The 18,358-nt window shown below is 43.7% G+C and overlaps 1 protein-coding gene across 7 annotated transcripts in view; it reads left to right on the top strand.

Annotated features, from left to right (window-relative positions):
* Window positions 1-18,358, top strand: part of mllt10 (MLLT10 histone lysine methyltransferase DOT1L cofactor) — a 288,461-nt gene that overhangs the window by 120,911 nt on the left and 149,192 nt on the right. For all 7 annotated transcript variants that reach the window (XR_009512619.1, XM_059972114.1, XM_059972111.1 and 4 more), the window contains one exon: window positions 1,346-1,601. Coding sequence is in view for 6 of the 7 variants with exons in the window: in XM_059972114.1 (XP_059828097.1) it covers window positions 1,346-1,601 (256 nt within the window). In the remaining variant the exon portion in view is untranslated. The remainder of the gene's footprint in view (window positions 1-1,345; window positions 1,602-18,358) is intronic.

The following is an 18,358-nucleotide window of genomic DNA, read 5'->3' as shown; positions in this document are numbered from 1 at the left end:
AGGCACAAGGATCTTGGGTATGTTGGTAAACTGAAACAAAAATTGGCCTAGTGATGGGAATCAGAGTAGTAGTGGAAGCAGTGTCTCCTAAATGCACCTTTCTATGCTGTAAATTTTGAATGATTCTGTGACAGAATTGCTCTGTTTGGAGATGCCATGGATATTGGATTGATTGGTTTCCTGTGTCTTAATAAACAAATATTTAGAAGATGAAAAGAGCTGGTTAAACCTCACATTAAGCCTGTTTGTGCTCTTGATTGTTAGCTCTCATTCTGATTCGCTTGCCGTTTTAGTCACCCACCTCACCACTCCCCCACCCCCATCAGATTTTTGTAATTATCAAGCAATTGTTGTTCTCATGGACACAGATTGCCTCAACTGTGTGGCCAAGTGACCCAGTTAATATAGGTACAATTAACCACTCTTCCTGAAATATGACTATAAGTCAGTGGAATAGGTTTTAACCAGGCAGATGAATTTCAATACACTGATGTTCAAAGTGATATATTTTGGTTGGAGAAACAAGGCAACCAACAAAATACTAAATCAAATGGTTTTGAAAATTGTGGGCAAATTCTTGAAGGTGGCAAGCTAGATTGAGAATATATTTAAAAATCATATGAGATTGTGGGTCATATACTTTAAAGTAAAAATTAATGAGAATAATATAGAATCATGAACAATTTCTTGGACTAAAGTTCAGTTAGGATATGAAAGACTTGTGAAGGATACAGAAAAGATCCACTGGCAAGGCCCCAGGAATGAAGAGTTTAAGGTTTATGAATTGATTAAAGAAGCAGACATTGTTTTCCATGGAGCAAAGAAGGTTGAGGAATAGTTTTGATATGGTTAAAATCTTGGGCTGTAGAAATAAATAAAATTGTATTGCTTGCATTGGTGGGTGGTTTAAGTTCAGAGCAATAATTAATTATGTAGTGAATGGTAATCATATGGAATATACTACATATATGGATAGTTGAAATAGATATTACTGTAGCTTTCAGAAGAGGAATTGAATAATGTTTGAAGAGGAAAAGAAGTTGCAGGACTTGAGGGAAAGAGCAGAGGAATGCAATTAACTCTTGCAATCAAAACAGTTATAGCCTTGATGACTGAATGACCAATGCTGAAACAATATAGCTTTTTTGAAACTCCTGTAAACACTTATGGTAATTAATATGTACCTACCAGGTCCTAATTGCTAAGTTTTCTGGTTTGGATGAATTGATTTTATTTGACATGATAACTTTAAAATACAGTATTACAGAGAATCAAGCTGGAATTAAATATTTTATTAGCTGAAAGTAAATTTTTGTTCTCTATTTTCTAAATCAAAACTTTATAGACTTATACGAGCACTAGCAGTGGCTTTATATCAGGCTCCTTGAAAAGGTTGGAAGAAACTACAGCCAGATTTACAAATGCAAATTTCCAGGAAGTACCTACCCAATCTTCAAGTGGGAATGATGATGAAATTAAAGGCTTTGAAGTCAAGGGGAAGAAATCTGCAGGGTATGGCTCAAACCAGAGAGGAAGGAAGCCAGGAAAGAATTCATCTTGTCTTTCTGTTACAACAGCATCATCGAGTCCTTTTTCACAAGGTACAGTTAATGTAGTCTTGAATTATTTGAATATACATTCAATTTAGGATATATTTTCTGTTTTGACTAGCTATTCAGTATATAAATATTTGCTAGATTTTTATTTTCAATGAAATTGCATGATGATCACAGAGCTTTTATCAGTAGTTACAAAAAATTATGGACTAGAATTTATACAGGGTATAATGTGCCAAATTATTAAGCATATTGTGTATTGTGTATAAGATTGATATATATATTTAAGATTTATATCAACATTTTTCGATGTTTAAGTCTTTGGTACAAAGATTTCTTGAATTATAATAAGTAGACATACTGTTCTTTGAAATAAATTTCTGATTTCTAAATGGGTAGGTTTAAGTATTTGTCAAATAAGTTGTGTAATCCTTGGGTTCAGCCAGCACATGTTTGTTTAGGGGAAGACGGCCTCTGGCCCAGCCAAATTGAGAAATCTCGTTTGTGTGGATGCTGCATGATGTGTTGCCTGGTTACAAATCCGAACTGCAAAATATCAGCCAGTACACCACATGCAATTAAATGAATGAACTTTATAAATCTTACAAAGTTTTATAGCGTTAATAAAGAAAGTAAAAAGAAAAAGGGGCCCATTATAACGAAACAGTCTAATGCACAAGTTGGAGCTCATAATTTCGTCCAGTTGTTTCCCTTGCTCCTCGTCCACTCCAGCCAGTGGTCTACCAACTGTCTCCACTCACATCTTCTCTCTTCATCTCTTGTCAACAAAAGATCACAAAATTCCTGCTCCCAGACCCACAAGAAAGAATAACATGTCTCTCATTCCAAAGGCCCCTTTAACTCTTGTCATAACCTAAACATTGCTGCTCCAGAGAAACTGTTACCTTAGCAGTGAAACATTACAGAGAGGCTATTACATTAGTAGTGAAACGTTACAGAGTGTTATACTCGCCCCCGCCAAATTTGGTCATGTCCTCATTGAGATAATTCGCCAACCCTTCTTGTAAAGCACAAAGTTCAATCCAGGTGCAAAAGACAGTGACATAGTTCCCCAAAACGGTAGGGGTCACATTATGTTCACCCAGTGCTACATAAGCCAGCCTATCCGGTGGTCTAATTCTCAGAGACTGCCATACCCCTTCACCTAATTCTTCAGGTTCACACACTACTGGGAATACTTCTGGTCTACCTGGTGAGGCCTCCCTGATCTATCACTCTTGCCCACCTGGAACTTTGACCCCTCTGTCCCGTGGCCAAGCCCTGCTACATCCCTTGCAGGGTCCTACTGCAACCCAGGCTGTCCACAGATAGCATCCCCCCCCCCCCCCCCCACCCCCCCTGCACTTCACCTGACTCAGTGGGAGAAGGGCTGGAAGTCTCTTCCTTAATCAGTGGGGAGTTAGCAAAAACCAGCATTTACCACACATTCAGGCCCTCATCCTCTGAATCAGTATCCCTCTCGGGTGGGAGCCAGCCTAACCTCCCTTGCTGTGGGCACCCCATTTTTCTGTAGGGTCCTCTTAGTAGGTGTAGGCTCTTGGTCTACCTGCACCTCTTGTCCCAGAGGCAGCAGGTGGTTCCGATGGAGAACCTTAACAGGCCCATTCCCATCCTCTGGTTTCACCTGGAAAACTGGTAGGTTTAGCATTTGACTCTCCATCACATAGGGCTTAGCCACCTAGTGTCTGCCAATTTGTGTTTCCTAGGTAGCCCCAAGTTCCTTATGAGGACCTGGTCTCCCAGCAGGAATTGGGGGATCCTCACCCTTTGACCATACTTCCTCTTATTTTTTTTGATTCTGCCTGGCAGCCGTGACTCCAACTAATTCATAAGCCCTTTTCAGTTCTCTTCTCATGTCAGGCACATATTCCAGATAAGTCTTCGATGGTAAATCACCCTCGAGAGTCCCAAACAAAGGTCAGTGGGCAACATCGCCTCACGTCAAATCATCAGATATATACAACATAGAACAATACAGCACAGTTCGACCCTTAAACCCTGCCTCCCATATAACCCCCCACCTTAAATTCCTCCGTATACCTGTCTAGTAATCTCTTAAATTTCACTAGTGTATCTGCCTCCACCACTGACTCAGGCAGTGCATTCCACACACCAATCACTCTCTGAGTAAAATACCTTCCTCTAATATCCCCCTTGAAGTTTCCACCCCTTACCTTAAAGCCATGTGCTCCTGTACTGAGCAGTGGTGCCCTGGGGAAGAGACACTGGCTGTCCATTCTGTCTATTCCTCCTACTATCTTGTATACCTCTATCATGTCTCCTCTCATCCTCCTCCTCTCCAGAGAGAAAAGCCCTAGCTCCCTTAATCTCTGATCATAATGCATACTCTCTAAAGCAGACAGCATCCTGGTAAATCTCCTCAATATCCTTTCCAATGCTTCCACATCCTTCCTATATTGAGGTGAACAGAACTGGACACAGTACTCCAAGTGTGGCCTACCAGAGTTTTATAGAGCTGCACCATTACCCGTGACTCTTAAACTCTATCCCTTGAATTATGAAAACTAGCACTCCATAAGCTTTCTTAACTACCCTATCTACCCTTTGAGGCAATTCCAGGGATCTGTGGACATGTACCCCCAGATCCCTCTACTCCTCCACACTTCCAAGTATCCTGCCATTTACTTTGTACTCTGCCTTGGAGTTTGTCCTTCCAAAGTGTACCACCTCACACTTCTCCGGGTTGAACTCTATCTGCCACTTTTCATCCCTCTTCTGTATCCTATCAATGTCTCTCTGCAATCTTAGACAATCCTCTACACTATCCACAACACCACCAACCTTTGTGTCATCTGCAAACTTGCCAACCCACCCTTCTACCCCCATATCCAGGTCATTAATAAAAATCACGAAACGTAGTGTTCCCAGAACCAATCCTTGTGGGGGACCGCTAGTCATAACCTTCCAATCAGAATGCACTCCCTCCACCACGACCCTCTGCTTTCTGCAAGCAAGCCAATTCTGAATCCACCTGGCCAAACATCCCTGGATCCCATGCCTTCCGACTTTCAAATGCGTTATTAAAATCCATATATGACGGGTATCCAATAGCTTCATTTCGAGTACAGTTGTAACTGTGAGCCAGATGTCCAATATGTTGACTCCACCTGCTATTCTTGCTGATCTCTAGGGTTCTGAGCATGTCTGCCAAGATTAATCCTCTCGGGCTGGGGATCATCCTGCGGGTGATAGGGCGTGGTTCTCAACTTCTCGACTTCAAGCATGCTCGATAACTCATGGATGAGTCTGCTCTCGAAATCCCCTCCCTGGCCACTATGTATCCACATGGGAAAGCCAGAATAAATGAAATACTTCTGCCATAACACTTTAGCCATTGTAGATGCTCTCTGGTGTTCGGTAGGAAAAACCTGTGATTATCTGGTGTAGTGGTCCGTGATGTCTAAGACGTTCGTCGTGTTGCCAGTATGTAGCTCTATTGACAGGAAATTCATACACACCAGGTCCAGGGGCTTCGCAACCTGCAACTGGGACAAGGGAGCTGCTCGCATGGGTAGTGTCTATCGTCATATGCATTGAATGCAAGACTTGCAGTATTCTTCGACCTCTGACTTCATCCGGGACCAGTAAAACTGGTCTCTGAGCAATCCATGGGTCTTTTCCTGCCCCAAATGTCCAGAATCATCATGAAGTGACTCTGATACTTCTTAGGCAGAACCAGTTGGCAATGCCGAGTTTGGTCCGGGGTTGACGTGACCTTGTATAAGATCTGGGTTTGCAACTCTCCAACTGAGGTCATTCTCTCAGTAGTGGAGGCAACAATACGTTTTTTGTCTTCTCTGCCTGAGCCATGTCTCCCTTTTCGATCGTTGACCAAATGGCAACAACGCCCGTATCATTTCCTCAGAACTCAAATCCGGCAGCTGATTTGTCTTCAGAACATTCAGGTTACAGTAAACTTGGGGGATGGCGTCATTAGAAGCTCCCAGTTGATCCACTGCTCGATCCTGCCCCTCCTTTTGTTCTGCTTTAATGGTGTTGCCAAACTGGCACTTGTCCTTCACCCCCAGGGCAGGAATGCTCTCCCACTCCTTGTCCAGTCCCTCATGCACCTGACACGGCAAAGCATCAGCATCAATGTTCTGGCTTCCCGGCTGATACTTCAGGCTGAAATCATAGGCAGGTAATGCTGCCAACCACCGATGGGCTATGGCATCCAGTTTTGCCGAGGTCAGGATATAAGTTAGGGGGTTGTTGTCTTTCCTTGCCTCAAGCTTGGCCCTGTAGTGGTAGTCACTCAGCTTATCCACCACTGCCCATTTCAACGTCAGAAATTCCAACTTGTGCATGGGATAATTTTTCTCAGAGAGTGACAGACTCTGGCTGACAAACACAACAGGTCTCAACCTGGTTCTCTGATCTTGATACAGGATGCTCCCCCAAGACCTCTCAGCTAGCATCCGTGTGCAGTATATACAGCAATCTAGGGTCCGCAAAAGCCAGCACCGGCGCCTTGAATAGCAACTCCTTCAACGGCTGGACAGCCCCTTCACATTTTACATCTCACCTCGGTCCAAAGGGCTCTGACAAGCTAAGGTACCCTCCACCCTCCTGTCCTTTTATTCCCCCCCTCCCTTCCTTCCCCAAGGGAGGGTAACCACACAGAAGCTGATTCAATGGGTGACTCACTTTCGCGTAGCCCTTCATGAACCTTCGATAGTAACCACAGTACCCGATGAATGAGACCAGAGTGCTCACAGTCTGGGGTCTTGGCCAAGTGGTCACCACCTCTATCTTAGCCGGATCTATAGCTACTGCATCCCGGGAAACTATGTGCCCAACGTAGTTAACAGAGGTTTTGCAGAACTGGCACTTGTTCAAGGAAAGTTTTAACCCTTTAGCTTTCAGGTGGCTGAGCACCTTCAGTAGTCTCACTTCATGTTCCTCCAAGGTGGATCCAAACACTATAAGGCCATCCAGATAATCCAATACTTCAAGCAAGTTCATATCCCCCACCATCTTTTCCATGACCCGCTGGAAGGTCGTGGGGGCTCCCGATATGCCATGGGGCTTCCTTTAGAACTTGAAGAATCCCAGGGGACATATAAAAACCATCTTCTCTTTGTCAGCCTCACTTGTGGGGATCTGGTAATATCCACTCCTCATACCCAGCACACTGAACCACTTCGCACCACTCAGACCGGCCAGCATGTTTTCGATCCTCGGGACCATATTCTGGTCAGGGATGGTGTGCCTGTTCAGAGTCCTGTAGTCCACATCCATTCATACCTTCCCATTCTCCTTTTGGGTCACTACTATTGGGGATGCATAGGGGCTTTGGGACTGAGTGATGATTCCAGCTTCCTTCAACTTACACAAATACTGTCGTACATCTTCTACGTCTGCAGGGGCCAGTCTGTGCGACCTTTCTCTAAACGGGGTGTCCTTGGTCACCCAGATAGTGTGATGAGTTCTGTTGGAGCAACCCACATCAAACTCATCAGTGGAAAAGCCCCTTCCAGCTTCAACATCTCTACCAACCTGCTCTTCCAACACACAGGCACCGGAAAGTCCCTGAAGTTGAATGACTCCGCTGTCAACTTTCCTCCCTTTTCCAATAGTTTCTCCCCGGCTTGACTCACAGGGACACTAGACATTATCGCCACCAGGTACAGATGCGCCAAGAGCATCCCCTGATTGAAGGTGACCTCCCTCTTCGTAGTGTTCCTGATAGTCACTGTTATCCTGCTTGCCTGTACAACCGAGGGCTTCTGCAGCTCGGGCCTCACCAGTATCCCAGCAGGAAATCCTCCCCCCCCCCCCCCCCCCCCCCCGTGGTCTTCCGAAGCGTCCACTAGGAGGGCCTCGCCTCAGCCACTCTGGGGAAATTTGGGGATCCTCGTCACTCTCGTTCCTTCCCTGGGTCATACCACCATTGGCTTCGACTGGGTGAACCACACAGTCCCTTGTCTAAATTCGGTATGGGACCCAATACAACCATGTACATCCTCAAAAGCAGCTCGAAATACCAGATACATGGACAATGTTCCCAGGAAGTTCTTGCCAGCCTTCTCCTTGCAGGCCCCTGTGAGCCTCCTCACAAGAGTGGTGTTGGTCCCCACCAGAATTGAAACGCCACCCTTCTCAGTGGGGTCCGGACAAACCAGCGCTAATGTATCAAGGACCTCGGACACTCCCACCCCGGTCTCTGAGAACTCCAGCTTCACTGACAAATAACCGTCGTATGGATTATCACCAGCACTGAGACCCCAATACCCTGAATGGTGTCAACGGTAGATGCCTCATTTACTGGTTGTAAAATGAGTGGTACAACAATATGACCTGAGACCTGGTGTCGAGTATGGCTTTAGCATATAAATACCCTGTATCAGTAGTGACACACTGGAGCATGGTTCCACTGAGCCTTCAGCAATAGTGTCTTTTGCTTTCGAGGGATTACTTGATATATTGCTGGGAATGTGTTCCCCCAGAGACACCAGGTTGTTCCTTCACTGGGTCTCCTCTAAATTTCCTGTCACCTCTCCCTGCCTATGTTCCTGGGCGCTCCCACTCCAACCTAAAGTGTCTCTCTTCTCCACAGTTACAGCAGATGATACCAGCTACCTGCGGCCCTCTGTGTAGTCCGTCCTCCTAGGGGGTCCCCCTCTCTACCAGTCCTATTATATAGGGGGATTCCCACCCTCTGTTAACACCCGGGACATCTCAGTTCTCAGCTCTGCCACAATCTCCTTTACCATCCCCAGGGTTGGACTAGTCATGGTCACTTCACCACAAGGGGCTACTACCGAGGACTGTACCTTTGTTGATGGAGCCCTCCCGCATCTCTGATACGTTCTCCTCCTCCTGTACTTCTCTAATCAGCTCAACAAAGGAGGGAGTGTGGCACATCTTATGGGACTGGTAGAGACCTGAAGCAATCGTCCTGGGATTGGGCGCCCTTGGCTATCTGGTCCATTCTTAACTTATCCGCCTTAGCTGCCTGAAAGACTCCTTTGTACGGCAAACAGTTTAGCTGCCTCTCTAGCCAAAAAATGTAAGCAGATTGCTTCTCCCACTTCTCTTGATACATGTTCTGAAACCCTGCCATGAGCTCCAGTGGGCTTCTGTCATACCAAAAATGCTCTCCAATGCGCCCAGATAATCAGCAAGATTAGTTGAGGGTTCGTGTGTTTTCACAGCTCTCACCACATCAGCCCACTCAAACTTTCGACCAATCTTTGTTGCTTTATGTCTTCAGAGCAATTCCACTCATCTAACAACTGAGAAGTCTGCTCCGCCCAAGTCTCATACTCCTCTTTCCCCTCAGGGTGGGCGTTATTCCAGAGAATATTCTTAGCTTCTGTTGGGGGTCCTCTGCTTGTGCACTGGGCCACTTATTTGCCAGAGAGGTAAGGGCAGATGCCAACTCAGAACTCACTCATTTTCAAAGGTCCCTAAGTAGATGGTTCACATCACTGTCACTCTAAGCTTAACTAAGCAATACCAAAAACTGTTATGAACATGTGTAGAGCAAGCTCAAATAAACTTGTGAATTTCAAATATGCTTCAGTTGCAAATTGTGTTGTGTGCCTGTGATGGCAGAAAAGGAGGGGAAATGATCTGAAGGTGGAGTAGTGTGGATTATTATCTAAATGGGGAAAAGGTTCAAACATCAGAGGAATAGAGGAACTTAGGAATCCTTGTGCAAGACTCCCAAAATTTACAATGAGTCTGTGGTGAAGAAGGCAATTACAATGTTGGCAAGGAGATAATGTGGGGGCTATATAAGACAGTAGTTAGGCTGAATGGCGTATTGTCAACAGTTTGGGGCTAGATATTTCAGAAAGAATGTGTTGTCTTTGGAGAGAGGATGATTACGGGAATGAAGGGAATAACATTTGGCATTTGGCAGCTAGAATTTAGAAGAAATGCAGGCGGGATCTTATTGAACCCTACCGAATGTTGAAAGGACTAGATAAGATGGATGTGGAGAGGATGTTTCCTGTGGTGGGGGTGTCTAGAACTAGAGAGCACAGCCTCAAATTTGAGCGGCAGTCCTTTAGAACAGAGGTAAGGAGCAAGTTTTTTAGCCAGAGAATAGTAAATCTGTGGAATACTGTACCACAGACAGCTGTGAGTATATTTAAAGCAAAAATTGATAGCTTCCTGATTGGGCAGGGCATGAAAGGATATAGTGAGAAGGTAGGTGTATGGGGTTGAGTGGAATCTGGATTCAGCCATGATGGAATGGTGGAGCAGGCTCGATGGGCTGAATGGCCTTATTCTGCCTCTATATCTTATGGTCTATCCTCCAGTCCTCTGGCACATCACCTGTGGCTAAGGATGTTTTAAGCATCTCTGCTAGGGTCCCTGCAATTTTTGCACATACCTTGTGTAGGGTCTGAGGGGACCATCTTGTCAGGTCCTGGGAATTTAACCACCCTAATCTGCATCCCGAGTAAGTACAAATGTGAAAAATCCATAAGACCATAACATTTTGCAGCAGAATTAGTCTATTCAGCCCATCAAGTCTGCCCTGCTATTCCATCATGTCTGATTTATTATCCTTCTCAACCCCATTCTTCTGCCTTCTCCCCGGAACCTTTGACGTCACGATTAATCAATAACCTATCAACCTCCAACTTAAATATACCCAATGAGCTGGATTGCACAGCTGTCTGTGGCAATGAATTCCACAGATTCACCACCCTCAGGCTAAAGAAAACTTTGCTGAACTTCATTCTAATTGGACGTTCCTCAATTCTGAGACTGTGCCTTCTGGTCCTAGGCTCCCCCACTATTGGAAACATCCTCTCTCCTTTCCTACTTTCACTCTATGTAGGCCTTTCAATATTCAACAGGTTTCAATGAGGTCGCTGTCTTCCCACCCTCCCCCCCCCCCCCCCCCCCCAATTCTTCTAAACTCTAGCGAGTACAGGCCCAGAGCCATCAAACTTTCTTAATATGTTAATCCTTTCATTCCTGGCATCATTTTTGTGAGCCTCTAGTGAACCATGTCCAATACCAGCATACCTTTTCTTAGATAACTGGCCCAAAACTGCTTGCAGTACTCAAAGTGTGGTCTCACAAATGCCTTATAAAGCCTCTGCATTACATCTTGCTTTTGTATTTCCATCCTCTCAAGATGAATGCTAACTTTGCATTTGAGTTCCTTATCACTCACTAAATCTGCAAGTTAACCTTTAGGAAATCCTGCATAAGACTCCCAAGTGTCTTTGCACCTCATATTTACTAATTTTCTTCCCATTTAGAAAATAATCTACACCTTTATCCTTCTGCCAAAGTGCATGATCATGCACTTCCCTACACTAGATTCCATCTGCCATGTCTTTGCCCATTCCCCCAACCTTCTACCTTCGTATTGTCTGCAAGCTTGGCCACAAAGCCATCAATTCCTTCATCCAAATTAGTGACATGTAATGTGAAAAGAAGCAGTCTCAGCATCAACCCCTGCAGCATACCAACCAGCAAATGCTCCCTTTATTCCCATTCCTTGCCTCCTGCCAATCAGCCAATCTTTTATCCATGCTAGTACCTTTCCTGTAATACCATAGGCTCTTGTCTTGTTGAGCAGCCTCATGTGCAGCACCTTGTCAGAGGCCTTATGAAAATCCAAATAAACAACATCCAGTGAGTCTTTGCCTATCCTGCCTGTTATTTCCTCAAAGAATTCCAAGATTTCCCCTTAAGAAAACTATGCTGATTTTGGCCTACTTAATCACGTGTCTCCAAGTACCCTGAATCCTCATCCTTAACATGCACTCCAGTATCGTCCCAATCACAGATGTCAGGCTAACTGGCCTGTAACTTCATTTAGAACCAAAGAACATTACAGCACAGAAACAGGCCTTTTGGCCCTTCTTGGCTGGGCCAAACCATTTTTCTGCCTATTCCCACTGACCTGCATCTGGCCCATATCCCTCCATACACCTCTCATCCATGTACCTGTCCAAGTTTTTCTTAAATGTTAAAAGTGATCCCGCATTTAGTACTTCATCAGGCAGCTCATTCCACACTCCCACCACTCTCTGTGTGAAGAAGCCCCCCCCCTAAACTTTTCCCCCTTCACTCTTAACCCATGTCCTCCTTTTTTTTTCTCCCCTAGCCTCAGTGGAAAAAGCCTGCTTGCATTCACTCTATCTGTACCCATCATAATTTTATATACCTCTATCAAATCTCGCCTCATTCTTCTACGCTCCAGGGAATAAAGTCCTAACCTTTCTCTGTGACTCAGTTTCTCAAGTCCCGGCAACATCCTTGTAAACCTTCTCTGCACTCTTTCAACTTTATTAATATCCTTCCTGTAATTCGGTGACCAAAATTGTACACAATACTCCAAATTCGGCCTCATCAATGCCTTATACAACCTCACCATAACATTCCAATTCTTATGCCTTCTTCTGTCTCCTTCCCTTCTTCTACAGTGGAGTGACATTTGCCATTTGCCTGTCCTTTGAACCATTCCAGACTCTAGTGGTCCTTGAAAGATCATTACTAGTGCCTCTACAATCTCTTCAGCTACCTCTTTCAGAACCCTGGGGTACAGTCCATCTGGTCCAGGTGATTTACCTACCTTCAGACCTTTAAGCTTCCCAGGCACCTTCTCCTTAGCAATAGCAATTACACTCACTTCTGCACCCCTGCTGAGAAAAATGAAACAAAAAAATTTACCTACTTCACCCAGGAGTAGCAACCCTGTCATTAATTTTGAGGTCCTACTTTGTTATTTATCCTGTTTGTCCCCAAGTTTGGTTCAGAGGACCTCATTCTGTATTTTTCCTATACCACTGGTTTATATTACAGTGTGTACCACGACAAATGGCTGCTCACCCTTCTTTAAAATGCCCTGTGGCCTCTCTGAAATATCCCTGATCCTTGCATCTGCAAGACATTAAAGACAACATTCTAACCGGAAGTCCCGTTTGTAATAACAGAAGCTCCTGTCTATTCCCTGTACTATGGAATCCCCTCCCCCTATAGCTCTGCAACTTCTTTTCCTGCCCTCCTGTGTAGCAGAGCCACTCACCGTGCCTTGATTTTGATTACTGCTGCCTTCACTGTATATTTTGTAGAGGGAAATGACTGTAGCTACTTTCCTGCTGCTTTTTTGTCTGCGAGTCACCCATTCCCTATCTTTCCTGAGGCTCTTAAACTGTGGTGTGACAACTGAAAAAGTGTGTTATCCACAAGATTCTCAGCATTGCATATGCTCCAAAGTGGATCCATGCAGAGCTCCTGTGCCATCATGCAGTCTTTCTGTTAAGAGCTTCCTGCAGATGTAGTCATCAGTGACTCTGACTGCCTCTGAGTTCCCACATCATGCAGGAGGAGGATGACACCTGCCATGACTAAAAAATGTTGAGATAAAAAACCTACCCTCACTTTACTTCTGTGTAGTTCGTCCTGCTCATTGAAGTCCATTATTCACCTAAGCTAACACCTGGGTGACCAGTAGCACCTAGACAAGACAGCAGTTTCTTTTCAAAATGGCCACTCCACTTGAATGTTAGCTATATTACTGTGATAGTTATTTGATCTTTACAACCTTAAAGAATTTATTCATTTTTACATCAAAGGAATTTGCATTAGTTTATTTAATAGCATTATTTTGGTTTGAAAATACTGCTGAAGATTTTAAAGGGCATTATTTATGAAGGTGGTGTCGAGCTGCAACCTCCGTTGAGTCGCTGCTCAGAGTTGGTTGTTATTTTAGTTACTTTTTAATCATTGTTCATGTCCAAAGGATAGTTTTGAGGATAGCAAGTTGAGTTAAGGGTATGGTTAGGGTTCAGGGGCAGAGATATAGGGAATTTTAAGGTTCAGCTAGAGTTCTAAGTCTTGGACTCCGCATTCAAAGTCCAGAGTTACGGCTGTGAGAGATCCATAGTCAGATGTCAAACCAGCAGGAAGTGGATGAGGAAACCCTCCCCACCGCCGCTACTACTCCCAGGTGAGCGACTTGTCAGTTGGTTCTGAAATCAGAGTTCTATGCTGGCAAGAGGAATGAGAACCAATGAACCCTAAGTCTGAATACTAATGCTCAGGGTCCCATCATCGGCGAGTCTTGTTCAAAGCCTGGTGTTCAGTGAATGGCGTGCCATGCGATGGAGGCTGAAGATTGAGGTCCGAGGGTCGAATTGGAAGTCCAGAAGTCAGTGTCTGTTGGCTGGATTTGAGTCTGCTGAGGAAGCTGAAGTATAATGTTAAAAGTCCAAGCAAAGTTTGCTGGTGCTGGAGAAGCCTGTACCAAGGTTAAAAGACTCTGTATGTGTGTTGGTGAGAAGGAGGAACATAGCTTGTTTTGCCATTGTTATTTTGTTGCTGCTTGTGTTCAGCATTGTTCTACCGAGTATGATTTGTAGGCATGTTATATTTGGTGTCAGAATGTGTAGCGACACTGTGGGCTGCCCCCAAAATACCCTCGGGTGTGTTGGTTGCTAATGCAAATAACTATTTCATTTGTGTGTTTTGATGCACACATAAGTAAACATGAGCCATGTGTCAGCTTTGTAGCCAGACACAGCCAAGTTATGTATAACTATTTCAATTATTAGATCAGCTGTTTCTGACTATCTGTAGATAATTAAGAGGTCTGTAGAAGATGACAATAGTATGTCTAAGTGATTCTGTAAATCAAGGCAAGTGAAAGTACCTCAAATTGAAACTGAATATCTTGTGTTCCAAAAAGAGTTTGAGGCGCATGCAGCTAGGCCTTTTTTGTTTATTTATTTTTGAGATATGAATGTCACTGACAAAGCTAATATTGCCAGTCTTTAAATACACTTGGCAGTGTTGTGTTGACTCATCTTCTGGAACTATTGCAACCCTTAGTTCAGGTTGTGCTAGTCAGTCGGGGAGAAAGTTTCATGATATAGACTCTGCAACAGTGTTAGAACAATGATGTATTTCAATTTTTGCATGATGTGTGACAGAGAGGTACAGGATGATGGTGATATTCCTGTGTATTCCATACAAGAACATCACCAAATGCATTGTGGGTTTGTGAAGTGCTGTCTGGGTGACTTAAATTAGTAACTAACTAAAGGTCATTTTGTAGATGGATCCGATCACTGTAGTATGCGGCAGAAGAAATTAATGTTAGGGCTGTTGAATGACATCGCAGTCCAGAAGGCTGCTTTTCTCTTAATAGTTTGTGAACTTTATGAGTATTATTTGAGTTGCATGCATTCAGTTAAGCACATTATTTCACTATGTTGCTGATTTTTTTGTTTATATATTGTGAAAAGGCTTTAAAGTATTAAAGAGGTTATTCACTCATGACAATAAACAGTCTCTGACTTGTCAACATAATATTTATGTGTCTAGCCCTATTACATTTCTAATAAATGGTGATGTTTTAATTTGTTTATGACTGAATCTTGCAACATCAGTGTTAAGAACAGGGATAGTAGCGAACAAAAAGTAGTGAATTATGGGGGCGGGATTCAGTATCATTTCATTTTGGATGTTTATTTAAGCAATGTCTCATTTACTAATAACTGGAATTGCAATCGGAGATTCTTGAAATTGTGTGATCCACTTCAAATATATACTGTGAAATTGTGTGTGTGTATGTGTATGTGTATATATAAAAATATATTTAAAAACCATCAGACACTAACCAGCCATACGTCCTAAGAAGGTAGCGGAGAGGGTAAAACTTCTATTCTTGCCTGTCTGAAGGAATGAGTCATTTAAAAACACAGTTAATGTATTCTGCAAAAGTTGAAAGCTTTCCTGAAGATGCCAGGAATTGAACCCAGGGCCCTATTATACATGACTTCCTTTCTAGTTAACAATGAATTGTAATCTTGAGGTCAATACATGGGCCTTCAGCTATTTCTGTGTGTAGCTGTGTTCAGGGTAACCAGCTGTTCTGTGTGCTGCTTTTTGTCAAGCTGCTTATCAGTGGTGATGTGCCTCAGTAGTAAAATGTGAGTTAGCATGAATAAGACCCTAAGCTAAATTCTTGGTATCCCTTTTTAAAGGTCTACATGGTTGTACTGGCAAAAAGTTCGCAGAAACAAGGGTTGACAACCACCTTTTTTTTGTATGGTTAAGATGCTAGAGGATAAGCCTTTGGCTGCACACCAGAACAGTTCACTATTCCTTAAAGCTACCTGGCATTTGAAGTAAACTAATGAGGTCTCGCTTAAATACCTCAACAAAGAGAGCTCCACCAGTAATTCAGCATTCCCCTGTCCTTAAGCAACAAGGAAAATGCTGGAGGTACTTCACAGATCATACGGTATATGTGGAGAGGAAATGGTGTTGGAATTGCTGGTCAATGATCTTTTATTAGAATGGAGAAATGTTAAAAATATCTTGAACTTTACAGAGTAAAGAGATCAAGAGAACAGTAGTCTTAAGTAACTCACAAATTGCTGGAGGAACTCAGCAGGCCAGGCAGCATCTTTGGAAAAGAGTAAACAGTTGACTTTTTGGGCTGAGACCCTTCTTTAGGACTGGAAAAAAAGATGAGAAGTTGGAGCAAGAATGTTGGGGAGGGGAGGAAGAAGAACAAGGTGGTAGGTGATAGCTGAAACCAGGAGAGAAGAATGGTTCAGGTAAAGAGCTGGGAAGCTGATAGGTGAAACATATAAAGGACTGGAGATGGTGGAATCTGATAGGAGAGGCAGAAGGCCGTGGAAGAAAGGGAATGGCGAGGAGCTCCAGAGGGAGGTGATGGGCAGGTAAGGAGATGAGGTGAAAGAAGGAAACAGGAAAGGGAATGATGTGGGTGGTGGAATTACTGGAAGTTTGAGAAATTGATGTTCATGCTATCAAGTTGGAGGCTACTCGGATGGAATATAATGTATTGCTCCTCCAACCTGAGTGTGACTTCATTGTGGTAGTAGAGGAGGCCATGTACTAACATGTTGGAATGCAAATGAGAAGTAGAATTGAAATGGGTGACCACTTGGAAATCCCACTTTTTCTGGCAGATGGAATGTAGCTCAGCGAAGTGGTTTCCCAATCTACGTTGGGTCTCAACAATATACAGGAGGCCACACCGGGAGCACCAGATGCAGTAAGTTACCTCAAAAGTCTCACAGGTGAAGTATCACTTCAACTGGAAGGACAGTTTGGGGCCCTGAATGGTAGTGAGGGTGGAGGTGTAGGGGCCTGTATGACACTTGATTTGCTTGCAAGGTTAAGTACCAGGAGGAAGATCAGTGGGGAGGGATGATGTACAAAGAAGTCACATAGGGAGTGATCCGGCCGGTGGTGGGGGAGGGACAGATGTGCTTGGAGAATAAAATCGATGATTGCAGTGCTGGAGTGCTGAATCAGAGGGATATTAGGGCTGTGTGTGTCCTTAGTTTCACGGAATCCTGGTTAACCCCTTCTGTACTTCATACAGCGATTGGGATCAACGGGTTTACTAAACACTGTCAGGATAGATTATTATAGAGTCTCTCAAAAGCAGAGGTGGAGGAGTATGCTTCATGATAAACTCTTCATTGTGCACAATGTTACGTATTCAGGCAACAATAAATATATGAGTTCGGCAAGGGTTTTTATAACAAACAACACTTTTATTAAACACTGAAAACAAACCCCCCCAAAAGTAAACAAACACTAACGTAACCAGAAATCAGCTGCTGTGCAGCAGCTTAAACAGTTCTTAAAGCAATGCAGCTCAAACAGTTCTTAAAGCGATGTTGCAAAAACAGTTCTTAAAGCGATGTTGCAAAAACAGTTCTTTAAAGTAGCATTGCCAAAAGTTCAGAAATGCTCACAGTCCATTTAAGGGAGAGACTTTTTAAATTTTAAAATTTTAAAACTTTTTAAGACTATTTAAATTCTCTTTCACGTCGTTTTGCTTCAATCCCCGACGTCAAACTTTTCCCACGAAGAATTTACGAAACGAAACGAAACGGCTTAAAGGCACTGACCTTTCCTTTATCACACTGTCCTCAATCTTCTGCTATCCCGCAGAGATTAACACGAGAACAGTCAACGAATTCCTTCCAAATAAGGATTAAACAAGGTCGAACCCGTTTCACCGTCGAAAATCGATTCTCCTCGATCTTTAACTCCTGAACTCCGATCTTCACTCTCCACTGATCCTCAACTAGCAGTATTGTAAAGAAACTGCTGGCAATGACCTTTTAAACTTTAGGCATTAGATAAAACTTCATCTTTCAACTAAACTGCGTCATCACATTAAATCACGCAGCGGCATGAAGTCAACCTGGCAAATCCAGCCACGAACTGCCCCTCCTCACAGGGTGGGGTCTTCCTTTTATAACCTGTTAAAAAAAACCTGTCACATGATCTCTACTGGTGGTAAAATGACGTCATTCCACCATCACAAGACCATTACCTCAAGTCCAGTACAGCTTCAACCCCAGTCACATGACAAGGGTACCACTGTCATGTCACGAGTACATAACAACAAATATATCAGTGCTGTCCCAATTCTGCTCACCAGACCTGGAATATCTAGCAGTTAAGTGCTGCCCATCTTACCTACCACATGAGATTTCCGTGATCATTTTGGTAGCGGTATTCATTCCACCTCAGGCCAGTGTCAGTCAGGCTTTAGATGATCTGAGCAATGGGATCAGCATGCATGAAACAGTGCACCCTAAAGCCTTCACAATTGCTTTGGGGGATTTTAACCAGGCCAGTCTGAAAAAAATCACTCAGCAATATTCAACAGATCACTTGCAATACCAGAGGAAACAACACACTGGACCACTGTTACACCACCATCAAGAATGCCTAGTGTGCTATTCCACACCCTCACTTCAGGAAGTCTGATTATCTGGCTG

Source organism: Hypanus sabinus, chromosome 6 (genome assembly GCF_030144855.1).
Source record: "Hypanus sabinus isolate sHypSab1 chromosome 6, sHypSab1.hap1, whole genome shotgun sequence".
Taxonomy (NCBI): domain Eukaryota; kingdom Metazoa; phylum Chordata; class Chondrichthyes; order Myliobatiformes; family Dasyatidae; genus Hypanus; species Hypanus sabinus.
Note: the sequence above shows the minus strand (reverse complement) of the source record. Positions and strands in the feature narration are given on the sequence as shown.